A 20,546-nucleotide genomic window follows, 5' to 3' on the forward strand; every position below is an offset into this window, starting at 1 on the left:
AACCGTGTAATGTCGTCCCTTCCTCCAACGCCTTGTGCACCTGTTGCTACAACTATTTGCGTACACAAGCGCCTGAAAGACAAAGTGTGCGCTGTGCGAACCCATCACACCCTCTCGCGGCAGGTGCCGGCCAAATTCCATGTGACACGCACAAACAGCTAACACCGCTCGCATGGCACTTAGAAAATATGTGGTCAGTCACACTCTTGGCTCGATAACAGACTGCAGACAATCACTGTCATACTCGCAGACAAATTTGTCTAAGTCCCACACGAGTGTGGCTTTGGTCTGTGCACTGAGATGACAGGAGGTGTGTCCTCCCACTAAAGCGGCTGTGGAAATTTGTGGATCTGGACATTCCATCTGGACACCACATACTGTGTTTGGACGGACATGGACAAACAACTGCCCACTGTGACGCACATGTCTGTTTGTTGTTATCAAGTGGACCTAAATAAAAACATATATCACTGTGGTGACGTGCTGCAGCCAGTGAGTGTGCGATCCCACTGTTACGTCACCCACGTGAGCTCTGTTCCACATGACGTGGTGTCCTGCGGCGCATCGTCCACAAGACATGCGCACGTGGCCGGTTGGAGATGCGCCAGCAGATGTGGACATGAATGAGATGAGTTAACTGCTCTCATTCATGTCATTTCATGACTGTATGTCTGTGGCCATGGGTCATTTACACAGAAACAGACAGATCATATTTGTATTGCTCACTTGATAAATGCAGTGTTTTTATATGATGTGTGATTTTTTTCTTTCTTTTTGTTGTAATACTTCCATGTCCTCCCGATATGAGACAGATTCCCTCATCTTTCAAAGAACAGCTCCGTAGCTCAGTGGTAAAGTCTCTGACTGGTAACCAGAGCTTTTGGACGGCATGGGTTCACGTCCAGTGATTCGTATGATTTTTATTTTTTTTTCCCCACATAAGCGGCGCGATGTGGTCCCACAGGTACCGACGGTTTTTTGTACTGTATTTCCTCCACATAAGTGGTGCGATGTCCTGCAGCTGGCACTGTGTGTTCCTCCCCAGAAAACACCGGCACATGCACAAACTCTCGCACTGGGTTTGTGCACGCCCTGCTCGCCGGCGCAATGTTTCGTGGTGCGCTAATTTTGAACTGTTTCGTGCTGTTTCGCCGTTTTCGTCCAAACGCTGTCCAAACTTCACACTATGTGTGAAGTGGCCATCAAGACAGTGAGGTGATGCATAAAAAAACATAACAAAACAGGCCTGTTTTCACATTTGTAAGAAGTAATATTTTTCTGTGCCTGTTCCTTTAAATGGAAAGGAGCTGGTGGCGAGGGGGGCTGTTTTATGTGGAGTCCCTTTATTCAGAGAGTAGCAACAACTGAGAACATGGCGCCATTTTGGGGCCAGTTGTGCTGAACTAGTGAATGAACTTTTTATGTTTTCAACATTTTTTTTCAGTTAACCACATATAGCAACACATCCAGGTACAGGTACTATCAAAATAACTATAAAAATAGTTAAGACAGCAAATTTACAATTTATGAATTTAAAGCCTGATTTATGCTCTGTAACTCTGTGTCACAGTGTGTGACAGTTTTAAAGTTCTCCGTCACTGGATTATACTTTATTCTGGATTAATTTGACCCTCAACAAGATTTTCTTTCCTCAGTCGTCACCTCCAATTCAAAGGTAAGGTGTACAGTTTCATCTTTTTCAGACTCCATGTTGTAAATGTGAAAGAGTGAAAGTGTCAAATCACAGCCTTTTGTGTCTTATTTAACAGATGCACATCAGGCTGCGGGTCAGACTCTGAACATGGTGTGAAAAAAATAAACGGTTGCGCTTTTAATCAGGGAAATGACTCCGGTCCCACATGCGAGGGGTTTTTAATGGAAATACATTGCGATTGGATGGGACATTTTATCCGATGTGAGCGAAAAATCTGTTATATATGGTGTTTATTACATGGAAAACAAAACAAAAACACTGGGACTTTTTTTTGTCTTGTGACTGCCAATATCCAATTTTTTTAGGTGTGTTTTATGGTACATGGGACTGAACAATAAATGGGAATAAAGGGAATCTGTACATCTTGAAGCCCTTGATGTGTCTATTTGTGCATCCAAATGCACAACAACCCAGCTTTTTCAGCGAATAAATAAATAATTAAGATGGATTTACATGCAAATTGTTTAACCGCAAAAGCTATTTTGGCCCTAGATGGCACCACGAGTCACATGACCATGTTTTTTTGGCTCATCATGTCGCTACTCTCTGTATAAAGGGACTCTATCTTTATGTCCCCCTCCCAGACAGTGTGGGCGTGTCACACAGAGTGGATCAGTGGGTGTTCCTTATATAGAAAAGTAGAGTCCTTATATGGACTTCCGCAACATATGTCACAGAAATCTGAAACGGGTTGTAGTACAGCTATCAGGTTTTTTCAAGTGCTGTCGTAGAAATGTGCTATGAGGGTGTTTATCATGAAACCTGAAACACATTCAAGTGTAAAAACAACAAAAACATTTTCTTTAATATGACCCCTTTAAAAACAAACAAACAAAAAAAGTAGAATCTTCATCCATCTGATACTGACAGCTATGGTGACGGACGACATTTTCCAAAGTTTTTCCAATTGAGCAGCCATTTTTGAGTGATCACTAAAAAAAAAAAGAAGAAGAAAGTGTTTGCCGTTAATCTGGGTCAGCGCAGAAAAGAAGCTGTAACGGGGGGGGGGGGTGCTCTTCTCCTCTTTATTTCTCAAATCTGAGCTAATGTGAATTTACTGGAGGTCGCAAAGTCGGCATAAGAAGCTTTTACGCGTGTGCTTCTCTTCCTCAAACAGTTTATACTGAAACGTTTGAGCCTCATGATGTGAAATCAATGAAAGACGTGTTCTGTGTCCTCGCCGGGGCTGCAGAAAAGAGAGAACCAGAGAGGGAATGAAACTGTGCATGGGTTTAGCGCAGAAACGAGGATGCAGGCACCGAAAGAATGGGCCGAACGCTGCGTCTGAGGATCCAGGCCATCTGCTGACGCGGCGTGCAGAGGAGAACAGAAGGAGTGCAGCGTTCCAGCAGCATATATAATCTATATATTTAATGAAGAGCTGCATTAAGTAGGACGGGAACCTCACTTCTTCTGCAGAGCAACTCCCAGGTTTCCAAACTACGGTGACACAACTCCCAGGATGGCCATGATTGCATGTGTCATGGAGTTCATTATCAGCGCCTGTAAATCCCTTTGAAGATGCATCAGAAACAGGATTAGAATTAATAGGAGGACGCGCATATTTACAGGATTACAATCATCGAGGCGAGGCTCAGTGCAGAAATAATTAGCATGGATCAACCTTCAAGGAGCAACCTTCCCAACGAGCATCAAGAGCTACATGAAGCACAGACACGTAGGTCAGCTCGGACACGTAGGTCAGCTCTGAAGCAGGCGCTGGTTCCACCTGGGTCCTTTTTGAAGAGTACCCCATCAGAAATCCAGTCCATCCGGACCTCCCAAATGTAGCTAAATATCTGCCACCAGGAGAATCCTTCCACAGGATCAGCCAGTCATCAAATCCAGATCTTGCATTCGTACAGTAAAGCTGGAAGCACCAGGATCCTGAAGACCTTAGATCTTCTTTCTAGTATTGGTTTCACCAAACTGTGTCAGGCAACTTCTTCTCCTTCTTCTTCTTCTTCATTTTATGTCACAGCAACTCCCTGCACATCCATAAACCTCTTCTTTGGCCTCGCTCTTCTCCTCCTGCCTTGTGGCTCCATCCTCATCATCTTTCTCCCTATATACCCTGCATGCCTCCTCTGTATCCCCGCTCTTTTTTTTTTCTTTTTTTTTACCATGTTGTGCACACTTTAGCACATGAAGTTCCGCAGTGGTGTTATCACTATTTTCTGGATTATAAATTGCACTGGAGTATATTTAACAACAACAAAAAAGTTTATAAGTCATTCCAGAGTATGTTGTATTTATTTTTTACATTTCATTTTACATTACATTTCATAACAATAAAGGACTATTGAGTCACACACTAACTAGCCTGAGGAACATGCGCTAAATATGTTGAATATTGTGTTTCGTGTTTCTACTGTACTGAAAACACATTGAACCGTGATTTTTGTGTGCTGTTACACCCCTATTTTTTTTTTTTTTTTTTTTACATATAAATCGCTTCAGAATACCCATGACTTATCTTTGGTAAAATGCAGTATTGATTATTGAATCTGTTTTGTATGTTCTGGTGCATCTGCAGTGATGTACCTAATCCTGAAATAATAATTTTTAAAAAAGGATGGGGGGCCTTACATCCCATCACTAATCTCAAATAGACCACATGAAATTATCCAGATTATCTGATTAATCGGGATCTGATGGGATAAATATGTGTTGGGAAAGTGATCAGGGGGTGAGAGTGGGGGATTTAGAGAGTGAGAGGGCAGTTTGGACAGACAGATGTCTGTCCAAACTGTTTACTTACTGTTTACTTTCTGTGAGCAGTCTGAATCATGGCGTGACCAGCAGTGGCCCAGATCCATCGCGACACTACGTATTCTTCACTGGACGCAGCATTTATCATCAGATTCTTACATGGCAAAAATTTTGACAGGTTATTTAGGATAGTTTGCGTCATAGTCTTGATTAAAATGTCATTTAGTGTTAGTCATAATTTAGTCGTCTGAATTGTTTTTGTCTAATTTTTGTTAAATCAGCATCACAAGATTTGACTCGACTCAAATCTTATGCTTCCACAACTCAAGCTAAAACTAAAACAATTTAGATGTCTAAATTATGATTAAAACTAAATGACATTTTAACCAAGACAATGACTCAAGACTGATGATATTAAAGAAAGGTCAATGTTCAGGAAAGCGGTTTAGTTACACCAGTATTAGTCAAAGAATTTCTGACCAAATTTGGTGATGGGTTTGAGGTTGAGCCAACAAGAAAGTGACTTGATTTTGAGAAGATTCAGTCCAAGGTCACAGTGAGAGTTTAAGGTCAAGCGTTTGTCCCAGTGCTTCTGTTATCAGGATATTTGCAATGGCTATTTAAATAAATTGATTACACATACACACATGGTTACTATTTAACACTAATAGTAACACATGTAATCACATGTCACCCCTTTGACGTTTGACCTTGCGTGACCTTAAAAAGACATCATCACTTATAATAGATATTTTGAGGAATTACACAAACTTAGAGGTGAGGTTGAGATAGTTTGGACATGTGCAGACCCAGGCTATATAGGGAGAAGGATGCTGAGGATGGAGCCACCAGGCAGGAGGAGAAAGAGAGAGGCCAAAGAGGAGGTTCGGGGATCTACTGAGGGAGGAAGGTTGGTGTGACAGGAAGATACAGAGGACAGAGTGCAGGGAGCAGCCGAAAGAAAAAGTTACAGAAATCATCTACACATACTAATATTCAGTGGTGGGTACAGTTCCGATAATCCGATAACCAATAATTATCAAAGATAATGTTTTCATTATCGGATTATCTTTTTAGATAACTTTAAAAAACATTATCAGACTAATTATCTTGCGATAAATTTTTGTCCGATAACTTTTAGACCGATAACATGCTAAATAAACCTGAACAGCTACAAATATTTATAAAACTTAAAATCAGTTGAGCACCTACCTGTTAAATGTTTCATAGCTGATGTGTAGTTCTACCCTCTGCAAAACAGAGAAGAGCTAAAACCGCTCTATCCTCTGCAGACAGAGGAGAACTGGTCCCCCCCCCCCCCCCCCCCCCCCCAAAAAAAAACCATTTCTCTTAACCCCATACTGAAGTGCGGGCAATATCACCCAAGTCATCCAATTTTCAGTTTCAATTCATTCACTTTATATAACGCTAAATCACAACAGAGTTGCCTCAAGGCGCTTCACACAGGTAAGGTCTAACCTTACCAACCCCCAGAGCAACAGTGGTAAGGAAAAACTCCCTCTGAGGAAGAAACCTCAAGCAGACCACATTCAAAGTGGTGACCCTCTGCTTGGGCAATGCTACAAACATAAATTACAGAAACAATTCACGGACGAATATACAAGAATTGCTGTTGGTGCACAGGACAGGAAGGTCGCCAACACAAATACAACTCCCTTCTCTGGATGGAGTTGCACCTTAAACAGAGAAAAAACAGAATCAGGCATCAGAAAGACAAAAAATACTGTATAATTTGCCAGCATTAATCAACAAGAAAAACAGAAGAAATACTAAGGTGATCGCCATCCAGAGGCATGCATTTTTAACTTATGTTTCAACTTTTAACCAAACTAATTTCGGACAAGTTATTTAAATTATTGTCATGTCTGAAGTTTTATAAAGTGAAAATATCAGATATATGTTTTAGTCTTAAAGTAATGCCTTAATTTTTAAGGTTTTAGTGTGGATATAAGTTTGTGGTATAACTCACAAACTCGTAGCTTAAAGCAGATAACCCGTAAGTTGGAGAGGAAATGGCATCTCACTAATTTAGAAGATCTTCACTTAGCCTGGAAAAAGAGTCTGTTGCTCTATAAAAAAGCCCTCCGTAAAGCTAGGACATCTTTCTACTCATCACTAATTGAAGAAAATAAGAACAACCCCAGGTTTCTTTTCAGCACTGTAGCCAGGCTGACAAAGAGTCAGAGCTCTATTGAGCTGAGTATTCCATTAACTTTAACTAGTAATGACTTCATGACTTTCTTTGCTAACAAAATTTTAACTATTAGAGAAAAAATTACTCATAACCATCCCAAAGACGTATCGTTATCTTTGGCTGCTTTCAGTGATGCCGGTATTTGGTTAGACTCTTTCTCTCCGATTGTTCTGTCTGAGTTATTTTCATTAGTTACTTCATCCAAACCATCAACATGTTTATTAGACCCCATTCCTACCAGGCTGCTCAAGGAAGCCCTACCATATTTAATGCTTCGATCTTAAATATGATCAATCTATCTTGTTAGTTGGCTATGTACCACAGGCTTTTAAGGTGGCAGTAATTAACCATTACTTAAAAAGCCATCACTTGACCCAGCTATCTTAGCTAATTATAGGCCAATCTCCAACCTTCCTTTTCTCTCAAAAATTCTTGAAAGGGTAGTTGTAAAACAGCTAACTGATCATCTGCAGAGGAATGGTCTATTTGAAGAGTTTCAGTCAGGGTTTAGAATTCATCATAGTACAGAAACAGCATTAGTGAAGGTTACAAATGATCTTCTTATGGCCTCGGACAAATTATCTTCTTATGGCCTCGGACAGTGGACTCATCTCTGTGCTTGTTCTGTTAGACCTCAGTGCTGCTTTTGATACTGTTGACCATAAAATTTTATTACAGAGATTAGAGCATGCCATAGGTATTAAAGGCACTGCGCTGCGGTGGTTTGAATCATATTTGTCTAATAGATTACAATTTGTTCATGTAAATGGGGAATCTTCTTCACAGACTAAAGTTAATTATGGAGTTCCACAAGGTTCTGTGCTAGGACCAATTTTATTCACTTTATACATGCTTCCCTTAGGCAGTATTATTAGACGGTATTGCTTAAATTTTCATTGTTACGCAGAGGACACACACCAATTAGCTAAACTGCAGGATTGTCTTACAGACATAAAGACATGGATGACCTCTAATTTCCTGCTTTTAAACTCAGATAAAACTGAAGTTATTGTACTTGGCCCCACAAATCTTAGAAACATGGTGTCTAACCAGATCCTTACTCTGGATGGCATTACCCTGACCTCTAGTAATACTGTGAGAAATCTTGGAGTCATTTTTGAATCAGGATATGTCATTCAAAGCGCATATTAAACAAATATGTAGGACTGCTTTTTTGCATTTACGCAATATCTCTAAAATCAGAAAGGTCTTGTCTCAGAGTGATGCTGAAAAACTAATTCATGCATTTATTTCCTCTAGGCTGGACTATTGTAATTCATTATTATCAGGTTGTCCTAAAAGTTCCCTAAAAAGCCTTCAGTTAATTCAAAATGCTGCAGCTAGAGTACTGACAGGGACTAGAAGGAAAGAGCATATCTCACCCATATTGGCCTCTCTTCATTGGCTTCCTGTTAATTCTAGAATAGAATTTAAAATTCTTCTTCTTACTTATAAGGTTTTGAATAATCAGGTCCCATCTTATCTTAGGGACCTCGTAGTACCATATCACCCCAATAGAGCGCTTCGCTCTCAGACTGCAGGCTTACTTGTAGTTCCTAGGGTTTGTAAGAGTAGAATGGGAGGCAGAGCCTTCAGCTTTCAGGCTCCTCTCCTGTGGAACCAGCTCCCAATTCAGATCAGGGAGACAGACACCCTCTCTACTTTTAAGATTAGGCTTAAAACTTTCCTTTTTGCTAAAGCTTATAGTTAGGGCTGGATCAGGTGACCCTGAACCATCCCTTAGTTATGCTGCTATAGACGTAGACTGCTGGGGGGTTCCATGATGCACTGTTTCTTTCTCTTTTTGCTCTGTATGCACCACTCTGCATTTAATCATTAGTGATTGATCTCTGCTCCCCTCCACAGCATGTCTTTTTCCTGGTTCTCTCCCTCAGCCCCAACCAGTCCCAGCAGAAGACTGCCCCTCCCTGAGCCTGGTTCTGCTGGAGGTTTCTTCCTGTTAAAAGGGAGTTTTTCCTTCCCACTGTAGCCAAGTGCTTGCTCACAGGGGGTCGTTTTGACCGTTGGGGTTTTACATAATTATTGTGTGGCCTTGCCTTACAATATAAAGCGCCTTGGGGCAACTGTTTGTTGTGATTTGGCGCTATATAAAAAAATTGATTGAATTGATTGATTGATATGCTGTGCCCAGCAGTGCATTATGGGTAGGATAGGGTAATAGTACGTTCACGACATGACAAATGCATTTGAAACGCTCTGATCAGGCTCTACGGACAACAGCATTAAACTCTAGTGCCTAAAAGTCTCGTGAATATGTTCTCTGGGTTTATAGACGTTGTTATTGTGTCTGTGTTTATTAAATTCCACGCATTTTAAATGTAGCAGACACGGATTATCTGGAATTTTGTTTTGGCAGGTTTTCAAGGTTTCTACTGCCATCTACTGGCCAGTAGTGTTCATTCACCCTATTGATGTATCCCATAATCCCTTGCGTGCCAGAGAGCCGCTGCAGTGAAACAACATATAGAGTATCAACACGATGACAATTGTAAATTAATATTATACTACAAAAATGTATTTTTTATGCTTTTCATCACGTTAATAAGAGACTGCTGCATGATACCCTGAAAACTTGCTAAAACAACTATAACAAATAATCCGTGTCTGTTACGTTTAATCTGCGTGGAATTTAATAAACGCGAACCGAATTTCAGACATATTATATATATATTAGTCTCGAACAAAGAGGACAAACAGTGTTGTAAAGAACAGTAATCAAGATGTTAAAGAGCAAACTTCATTTTCCCCAGAACGACATGATCAGGAAGCGATTGTAGCTCACAGCAGCTCCCATTGAAAATAACGGAGAGACAGCCTGTGATTCTCGCATGTTTACATAAAACACATGCAATAACAACATCTATACATTTATCTGTAAACACCAACACACATCACATTAACGTGTTGGTTTACATAATGAATGACTGAACCAATCAGTGTTTATCAGAGGCACTTTTACCCATAATCCTTTGCGATCTGTCTGTGTTTGTTACAAAACCTCAGAATTAGTGCATTATTCAACATTAAAAGATATATGTTATATTTTAACTTTGTACAAATGACAGAATTAACATTAATGGAGTTATTCTATCAGTATTCACACCAAACCATAAGTCAGCATGACTTTATTTTCCAAGACCTCCGCCTGACTGGAGCGTTGTGATTAGTAGAGAGCTGGTTTTATGGCTGCTCTCAGGGTGCTTCTGTGCTTGAAGCTGTGTAGTAAACAAGAGCTACCAGCAGGCAGGGCAGGATGTGCAAAGACAGAAGTGTGGGCTCATTGTTTGGGTCTGTTGTCGTTTTTGATGCTACTAGAAGCGATCGTGGTGTTAAAACTCAAATTCAGTTTATTAGTAGTTGCAGATGTACCAGAGACGATACTGGAATTTATCGGTTATCGGTTATCTGTAACTTCCGATACATTTTTGGATGGTTTATCGTTTCATCTTTATCAAAGATAACTTTTCAGTTATCTGATGATCTGTTATCGAAGTTAATTTTTTGGTTATCTGTGCCCACCACTGCTAATACGAAATTATATATCACCATTCTACTGGTTACATGACTTTTGGCCTTGAGTGACACTGAGAGGTCAAAGTCAAGGTCATTTTATTGTTTATGGTTACTGTATATATATATTTTAAAATATTTTAAGTTCACATTGTGCGCATAATCAGTTTGATTGCTTTTTTGTATGTCGATGTGTAATTGTGCTGTACAAATAAAGTTGTTATAAGTAACTGTTAAACTCAAACAATTTAGAACATGGTGGAATGTTTTGTGTTACTTAAGGTAAAAACGGTTTACTTTTGGACAGAATTGATGAAATGTCAAGGCCATGCAGAACCACCTGTTACTGTATCAGTGAATAACAAAGAAATGTTTGACATAAATTTATGTCAAATGTGTTTGACACCCTCAGAGTCCTTTCTAGCTACATTTTACATCATGTATCCACAAATCAATTTTTTTTTGCTGTGGGTTCAGTGTGATGCATTTCCATCAGTTTGGCTAATAAATGTCCGTGGACATTTGCATTGATTTTAGTAAGAAAATATCGTGAAAATGCCAAAGAGCTTGTAGTTAGTAAATGAGAGGTGAAATGTTATTTTCACAGTTCACTCATTTTATTAGCTATTTTAATACACCCAGTTGATTTAGCTACATGCTATTAGCAAGTAGCACCCAAATCCTCATTCTGTAGTTACAAGTTAAATGGAGAAAAAAAATTTATACAGGTTCAAATAAATTTTTCTTGGCATTAATTAAAGCATACTATTATAATTTAACATATCTACTGTTGGTAACTTCAGTGTGACTGATAATAATGTAGGAATAATAATTTGTGATATCTCTCAGTAAATATTGACTAGTTAGTCACATTCACAAAGAACTTATAATTATTTAAATGGAAATTAGCATACTTAAAATTGAATTATATGTATCTTTAATTACAATCATTGCTCATACAATACATTTATAAATGCAATTACAGCTATGTGAAAGAACTACATAAAATTTAGAAACACTGAGCACACTTAATTGCAATACACATTTTTAATAATAATGGTTTTCTCTTTTCCAACAGCCCCGCCTACTTTTACAGCGACTCCGCCACAGTATGTGGAGGCAAAGGAGGGGGGAAGTACTCTACTTAGCTGCTCCGCCCAGGGAAATCCTAAACCAATGATCAGCTGGTTGAGGGAGGGGGAGGCGCTTGCAACCAATGAAAAATACTCGGTAAGATGCAAATAACTTTGCCTTTTATTTGTTTTTCCCCCTCATCCGCATATATGGCTGTGAGTCACAGCTCACGCCATTAGGAATATATATTTCTCCTTTTGGGAGCTTCCATTAGGGGGCGCCACAGCTGATCATCTCCATCTCACCCCATCCTCTGCCTCTTTTTCTGTCTCACCAACCACCTGCATGTCTTTCCTCAGCATATCCACGAAGCTCCTCTTTGGCCTCCATCTTCTCCTCCTGCCTGGCCCCTCCATCCTCAGCATCCTTCTCTCTATATACACTACATCTCTCCTCTATATGTTTCCAAACCATCTCTGCCTCACTAATCTCACTTAGACCCTATCTTAGACCACTTGCACTCATGTGGCACTCTCACATACTTCTGGTTGTGGTTAATGTAACCTGTTGTTCACCCAAACACACATTAGTTTATTGTATTTTTGTTGCTGCAAACAAAAATGACATTTTCCACAGTAGATTTCTAATAGGGTTGATAACAACGGTTTTCTGGAATCTGTGGCACTGAGGCTTTTGTATGTAATAGTTTTATGCTGCAGAACGGCACTCAGTAGAGCACATTCTTCTATTAAAGATCATTACTGTCTGTCCATTAAAAAACTAAATACTTGGATTGAATGTCAGTGAATATGTAACACACACGTGATCATTTTACTGGAAAAAATTGCAGTATTTAGTTCTGTGTGCTGGACAGTATGTCTGCTAAGAAGTCCTCATCTTCCTTCCTCACCTCTTGTTTTAAACAGTTCTTTCACTAAATGATTATACAACTGCTGCATTATTAATCTCCTCTGACTGCATCAATATTACATTTCTCCTAATATGAATGTTGCACTAAAAGCGAATGTTGCCAGTGAGAACCGGAGCCTTGTTTCTTGAGCTCCAGCCATGGATATTGTGAGGCGAGGAAGCTGTTTGAGAACGTCTGCGAGGGTGCAGCGTGTTTGCTCACCCACATGCTCTGTTCCATGGAGATGTCATGGAGAAAGAGAAGAATGTGACAGACTGGGGAGGAGGAGGAGGAGTTGAGCTTATCTGCCTCTACTGACTGTAGTTTCTGATTTCTTTGCAGAGAAAAGAAAAATTCACAATGACACATCAGATTTTTTTCAGACTTTTGTAGTGAAACTGAGGCTGTTTATTTGGTTTTGGTTTATGTTTCAGTGCTCATGTAGGGCCATGAACTTTGCTTACTATATTTTCTAGGTGGCACTAGTCTATAAGTTGAAATGTTGTTCTGCTACTTTATGCAACAAGGAGCAAAATTAATTTATTTATCTTAGGAATATAAGCCACAGGATCTTCAAAATTGTTAAAAAAAAAAAAAAAAAAGCTGTGACTTATGGTCTGGAAAATACAGACCATAAGTCACCCTCCCTTTGGAGGTCTCCTGGGCATAGCTGACTGGGAGTAAGCCCTGGAGAATAGAGGCATAACCACATTGGAATCCTCCAGGAAGTGCCAGACAGTTTGCTTTGGGGAGGGATGTCTGGGCTTCTGTACAGAACCTACTACCACCACATCGTGGTGCAGGATGGACAGATTTGTGTCTGACTTAGAAGAGTGACCCATGGTGACACCATGCCAACCATCTGTACCGTATGTAATTAATTTGAGGGTATATCTGTGGACGTAGAGGCCAAAATGTCTTATGTATTAATGGAAAAGAATTTTATGAGGTGCTTCTCGAACCTACATCCCTGTAGCTAGCAAAGCTCAGGACACTTGTTTCCCCCTCAAAAAGCTAAGCAGCACTGCTGCCATATCAGTGAAACAATACATCAAGTATCATAAAATTGTATTTTTTTTTAAATGACTATCATGATAAAATGAAAAGTGAACTACTGCATGGAAGAACTAATCTCTTGCAGAAGAATCATAACTGATTTCTAAAATATAAAATTAGGAAACAGATAAATTCATGGCTTACATTTGAACTTCAGAATAATGTTTCTTTAAAGTCAAACATTAACCATAGATTACTTTCTGCATAATTATTGTGAACAAAGCTTGATATGTATTGGATCATTAAGCAAGTGTTGTTGTGTGGGCCGCTGAAGAGGAGGGACTGCTGGCCCACCACCACCAGATGGCGCCCTGCTTGAAGTGCGGGCTTCAAGCACGAGAGGGCGTCATAGCAACCGGGAGTGACAGCTGTCACTCGTCATCAGCACCAGCTGTCACTCATCCACATCACCACCACCATAAAGGCCAGACTGCAACTCCACCTCCCAGCCGAGAAATCCTGTTGTGAAAGTGTAGGAACACAGACCCACAACAGGGGGCGTAAATGAACGGGCAATGGATAAGCCAAACAGTAACAATTTAATGTTGTAAATTGTGCACAACGGAATACAGACAATAACAAGTTTGGAACTACAGTCAATTACACGTTGGGTGACGCGTGGGCAGGCTCGAGGATAGGAGATGCCCGTCCAGAACCGAGCCGGATCCACACGGCCCTCACCGCCAACGGATCTGAAGAACACCGGAGCCGCCAAGTCCTGGATCCCCAGGTGGCCTGTCTAACCACTTATCTGGTTGGGGTGTGAAGCAAAGCCGTCGCTGATCACACCAAACGCCAATCCCACAGATAAGGCAAACCCCACAGGAAAACGGCTGCAAAAGAGTTCAGACTATTGTTCAGTATTAAGTCAGCAGAGAAATTACCTCCAAGGTAGCTGACTTAATACTGAACAATAGTCTGAACTCTTTTGCAGCCGTTATCCTGTGGTGTTTGCCTTATCTGTGGGATTGGCGTTTGGTGTGATCAGCGACGGCTTTGCTTCACACCCCAACCAGATAAGTGGTTAGACAGGAGCTGCACGAGTGTGTGATTGGAGGTGGAGGTGCTCCCTCCCAAAAGAACACAGACTGTGGGATTACTGAGTGTGTGTACTCACACTCACCTGTGCTGTTTTTGTTCTCTGCCAGTAGTGCCAGGTCTGACAGCTGGAGACGGTGGCCACCTGGGGACCCAGGACTTGGCGGCTCCGGTGTTCTTCAGATCCGTTGGCGGTGAGGGCCGTGTGGGATCCGGCTCGGTTCTGGACGGGCATCTCCTATCCTCGAGCCTGCCCACAGGTCACCCAACGTGTAATTGACTGTAGTTCCAAACTTGTTATTGTCTGTATTCCGTTGTGCACAATTTACAACATTAAATTGTTACTGTTTGGCTTATCCATTGCCCTTATTCATTTACACCCCCTGTTGTGGGTCCGTGTTCCTACACTTTCACAACAAGTGTATCGTTCCACTCCTGCTGTTAGTGTTAATTGTTCATTTATCAGCAGGAACAATATTGTCAGCAGAGCTGGTTTATGGAAGTACCTTCAAAAAAAGGGGATTTTGATTTATACACTGAGTTCCTTTTGGGTTTTTATTGGAAACAAGGCAACACGGAACAAATACATTAAGATAGAAACCATCATATCCCATAAACGTATGAGAGGCCCAAATAAAATTGCCTGGTTTGCCTCCTTTCCGGAGCTGCTTATGTCCGATAAGACGTCTGCTCCTTATGAGGGGACGAGGGTCAGAAAAGTAAGGAGAAAAGCCAAAGGAGCTCAGCCTTCCCTGCTGTTTCCAAAGTGCAGGTGTGATAATCGTTCATGTGAAAGATTCAGCCCCTCGTCTTATGCCGGCTCTCCTTATCTGCTGCTCCTTCTCTCTCCTCTGCCTCTTCCTCCCTTCTAATCTGGTTTTGCTCTGTTTGGATTGAGTGCAGCTACGGCACGGACAGTATTGCAGTGGACTGACGCCCTTTGCATATCATCACATCCTGTTCAGATTATTCTTGGAGGACTGCATGTTTGCTGGACTGTAGCCACTCAGTGCAGTAGTTATTTTATTCAACTTCCATGCTTTCTTGAAGATCTTGTGCAGGGACAGACATTAAAATTTAATTATTTCTATGGAAAACCAGTGCCTTGTCCAAGGAAATGTAACTTTCCCTATTCTTTTTTTTTTTTTTTTTTTTGACGTTTTTAAAAAGTGTTCCATAAACACTGCACTGTTTCAAGAAATATCTGCATCCACACAAAACCGCTGAAAAGGCTTTAAAACACTGTAGTATATATATATGCCAGACCTGTATGTGGCACTGTAACATTCCTCCAAAAAAATGGAGAAGACGGCGTGGAGCATGCGCATAAGACTTGCACACTGTCTAACACAGAAGAAGAAGAAGAAGATATCATCTTTTCACAGAAGTTGCATATTGGTTGTACACACGAAATCACAAAGGCGTTCTGTGTGGACGAAATGGCGATATGATACAAGACTTTTGTGGAGACCCCTAACCTCATCTCAGTGTGGACGGGCCCTAAAATTACAGTTAGCTTGGTTACTAATGGCAGGACGGAAAGAAAATCTGCAGGAGGCCACTTCTGTCAATAACCATTAATTTTTTCCCAGTGTTTTTTGCCACCATCTGGTGGTGGTTAGGTACAGTTGCAGTTTTTTTCAGAAGACAAAGGCCAAAGTGATAGCAGGTAGGATATGAATGATGAATGATATAGGCAAGCGCCTTGGGGCAACTGTTTGTTGTGATTTGGCGCTATATAAATAAAATTGATTTGATTTGATTTGATGATGTGCACTAAAGAGAGATTGACTGAAATGATATTTACATGAAAGAGAAAATGGATTTGGCTACATTGTTGTGCAGGAGATTGTAAAAATACTCTTAGGAATGTCCCAGATAAATCTCCCTGTACAAGCTGTAGCGAGAGGAGGCGGCTTGACCATCAACTGGTTCTGAAGAGCAGAAGAGCTTGAACAAGTAATTCCCTTTGGCTGCTCCCTTGTTTTCACTTGGGACCGTCACAGCAAATCCGAGGTGGATCTGCATACTAAATTGGCACAAGTTTTACGTCAGATGCCCTTCGTGACACGACTCCTCGTTAGATCTTCAAGAAATATTTAAAAACCAATATCTGACAGTTGGTTCGTTTAAAGAACCCAAGAGCACGTGACGGTCAGTGAGGGTAGTAGCTCACTGGGCACGACTGTTGGAGAGCAGTTTGAGATGCGAATTAGTGACCAAACACACGAACAAGTGACAGTTTTGCAGTTGATACCTCACTGAAGTGGCCATTCACAGCTGAAATGATGACACGTTTGCACACAAACTGTTCAGCTCTTATTATCTCACTGTTACCCATATGAATAGACTGTGGAAATTCCTCTGACTGTACCCAGTAATGACAAAATAAAATAAAATGAATAATAAAATAACAATAAATTAAAAAATTATAATAAAGCCTACAGTGCACTCAACAACTTGCAGAATGATGTTCCTACTGGATATATACACTTCCTGTTCCGGAGCACAGCGGTGTTTTGCTGTATCTGTTAATTTTGGCTCTCTGTTGGGACTGTTTACACAGAGACTGCTACCTGCTGCTTTGGACTTTGAACTAATAGTCTTTTTCAAGACTTTTTTACTTTTTTACCTTTTTATTTTTATTTTTTATTTTTTTTTACTTTTTTACTTGACTCTACTGGTGGTCGGCTCTCACTGCGGTATTGTATCACTTCTTGTTCCGGAGCACAGCGGTGTTTTTCTGTATCTGTTAGCTGTTTGATCTGCGCAGTTAGATTGATCTAGTTATCTAGATTACGATTTGTTTCCCAGTGTAATCTTTACGTGCCTTAACTAAAGCACTCCTTCTGCTGAATCACCTCTAAATTATTTACACATTATTCGCTTTGCGTGTTTTTAGGAATCCGCTAGCTTAGCGTAGCTACTAGCTCTTAGCCGATTTAGCATGGCGGCTTCTCCTGTCTCTCCCGCACTTTTCTGCTCTGGGTGTGAAATGTTTAGTTATTCCTCGGCCTCCTTTAGCAGTAATGGTACTTGTAATAAGTGTAGCTTATTCGTAGCTTTGGAGGCCAGGCTGGGCGAATTGGAGACTCGGCTCCGCACCGTGGAAAATTCTACAGCTAGCAAGGCCCCTGTAGTCGGTGCGGACCAAGGTAGCTTAGCCGCCGTTAGTTCCCCCCTGGCAGATCCCGAGCAGCCGGGAAAGCAGGCCGACTGGGTGACTGTGAGGAGGAAGCGTAGCCCTAAACAGAAGCCCCGTGTACACCACCAACCCGTTCACATCTTTAACCGTTTTTCCCCACTCGACGATACACCCGCCGAGGATCAAACTCTGGTTATTGGCGACTCTGTTTTGAGAAATGTGAAGTTAGCGACACCAGCAACCATAGTCAATTGTCTTCCGGGGGCCAGAGCAGGCGACATTGAAGGAAATTTGAAACTGCTGGCTAAGGCTAAGCGTAAATTTGGTAAGATTGTAATTCACGTCGGCAGTAATGACACCCGGTTACGCCAATCGGAGGTCACTAAAATTAACATTGAATCGGTGTGTAACTTTGCAAAAACAATGTCGGACTCTGTAGTTTTCTCTGGGCCCCTCCCCAATCAGACCGGGAGTGACATGTTTAGCCGCATGTTCTCCTTGAATTGCTGGCTGTCTGAGTGGTGTCCAAAAAATGAGGTGGGCTTCATAGATAATTGGCAAAGCTTCTGGGGAAAACCTGGTCTTGTTAGGAGAGACGGCAGCCATCCCACTTTGGATGGAGCAGCTCTCATTTCTAGAAATCTGGCCAATTTTCTTAAATCCTCCAAACCGTGACTATCCAGGGTTGGGACCAGGAAGCAGAGTTGTAGTCTTACACACCTCTCTGCAGCTTCTCTCCCCCTGCCATCCCCTCATTACCCCATCCCCGTAGAGACGGTGCCTGCTCCCAGACTACCAATAACCAGCAAAAATCTATTTAAGCATAAAAATTCAAAAAGAAAAAATAATATAGCACCTTCAACTGCACCACAGACTAAAACAGTTAAATGTGGTCTATTAAACATTAGGTCTCTCTCTTCTAAGTCCCTGTTGGTAAATGATATAATAATTGATCAACATATTGATTTATTCTGCCTAACAGAAACCTGGTTACAGCAGGATGAATATGTTAGTTTAAATGAGTCAACACCCCCGAGTCACACTAACTGTCAGAATGCTCGTAGCACGGGCCGGGGTGGAGGATTAGCAGCAATCTTCCATTCCAGCTTATTAATTAATCCAAAACCCAGACAGAGCTTTAATTCATTTGAAAGCTTGTCTCTTAGTCTTGTCCATCCAAATTGGAAGTCCCAAAAACCAGTTTTATTTGTTATTATCTATCGTCCACCTGGTCGTTACTGTGAGTTTCTCTGTGAATTTTCAGACCTTTTGTCTGACTTAGTGCTTAGCTCAGATAAGATAATTATAGTGGGCGATTTTAACATCCACACAGATGCTGAGAATGACAGCCTCAACACTGCATTTAATCTATTATTAGACTCTATTGGCTTTGCTCAAAAGTAAATGAGTCCACCCACCACTTTAATCATATCTTAGATCTTGTTCTGACTTATGGTATGGAAATAGAAGACTTAACAGTATTCCCTGATAACTCCCTTCTGTCTGATCATTTCTTAATAACATTTACATTTACTCTGATGGACTACCCAGCAGTGGGGAATAAGTTTCATTACACTAGAAGTCTTTCAGAAAGCGCTGTAACTAGGTTTAAGGATATGATTCCTTCTTTATGTTCTCTAATGCCATATACCAACACAGTGCAGAGTAGCTACCTAAACTCTGTAAGGGAGATAGAGTATCTCGTCAATAGTTTTACATCCTCATTGAAGACAACTTTGGATGCTGTAGCTCCTCTGAAAAAGAGAGCTTTAAATCAGAAGTGTCTGACTCCGTGGTATAACTCACAAACTCGTAGCTTAAAGCAGATAACCCGTAAGTTGGAGAGGAAATGGCGTCTCACTAATTTAGAAGATCTTCACTTAGCCTGGAAAAAGAGTCTGTTGCTCTATAAAAAAGCCCTTCGTAAAGCTAGGACATCTTTCTACTCATCACTAATTGAAGAAAATAAGAACAACCCCAGGTTTCTTTTCAGCACTGTAGCCAGGCTGACAAAGAGTCAGAGCTCTATTGAGCTGAGTATTCCATTAACTTTAACTAGTAATGACTTCATGACTTCTTTGCTAACAAAATTTTAACTATTAGAGAAAAAATTACTCATAACCATCCCAAAGACGTATCGTTATCTTTGGCTGCTTTCAGTGATGCCGGTATTTGGTTAGACTCTTTCTCTCCGATTGTTCTGTCTGAGTTATTCTCATTAGTTACTTCATCCAAACCATCAACATGTTTATTAGACCCCATTCCTACCAGGCTGCTCAAGGAAGCCCTACCATTATTTAATGCTTCGATCTTAAATATGATCAATCTATCTTTGTTAGTTGGCTATGTACCACAGGCTTTTAAGGTGGCAGTAATTAAACCATTACTTAAAAAGCCATCACTTGACCCAGCTATCTTAGCTAATTATAGGCCAATCTCCAACCTTCCTTTTCTCTCAAAAATTCTTGAAAGGGTAGTTGTAAAACAGCTAACTGATCATCTGCAGAGGAATGGTCTATTTGAAGAGTTTCAGTCAGGTTTTAGAATTCATCATAGTACAGAAACAGCATTAGTGAAGGTTACAAATGATCTTCTTATGGCCTCGGACAGTGGACTCATCTCTGTGCTTGTTCTGTTAGATCTCAGTGCTGCTTTTGATACTGTTGACCATAAAATTTTATTACAGAGATTAGAGCATGCCATAGGTATTAAAGGCACTGCGCTGCGGTGGTTTGAATCATATTTGTCTAATAGATTACAATTTGTTCATGTAAATGGGGAATCTTCTTCACAGACTAAAGTTAATTATGGAGTTCCACAAGGTTCTGTGCTAGGACCAATTTTATTCACTTTATACATGCTTCCCTTAGGCAGTATTATTAGACGGTATTGCTTAAATTTTCATTGTTACGCAGATGATACCCAGCTTTATCTATCCATGAAGCCAGAGGACACACACCAATTAGCTAAACTGCAGGATTGTCTTACAGACATAAAGACATGGATGACCTCTAATTTCCTGCTTTTAAACTCAGATAAAACTGAAGTTATTGTACTTGGCCCCACAAATCTTAGAAACATGGTGTCTAACCAGATCCTTACTCTGGATGGCATTACCCTGACCTCTAGTAATACTGTGAGAAATCTTGGA

The 20,546-nt window shown here is 40.7% G+C and overlaps 1 protein-coding gene across 3 annotated transcripts in view; it reads left to right on the forward strand.

Annotated features, from left to right (window-relative positions):
• igsf9ba (immunoglobulin superfamily, member 9Ba) overlaps nt 1-20,546 on the forward strand; it is a 189,937-nt gene that overhangs the window by 100,684 nt on the left and 68,707 nt on the right. For all 3 annotated transcript variants that reach the window (XM_034169130.1, XM_034169128.1, XM_034169129.1), the window contains exon 4: nt 11,251-11,402. In XM_034169130.1, coding sequence (XP_034025021.1) covers nt 11,251-11,402 — 152 coding nt within the window. The remainder of the gene's footprint in view (nt 1-11,250; nt 11,403-20,546) is intronic.

The sequence above is a fragment of the Thalassophryne amazonica genome, chromosome 4, assembly GCF_902500255.1.
Source record: "Thalassophryne amazonica chromosome 4, fThaAma1.1, whole genome shotgun sequence".
Lineage (NCBI taxonomy): Eukaryota > Metazoa > Chordata > Actinopteri > Batrachoidiformes > Batrachoididae > Thalassophryne > Thalassophryne amazonica.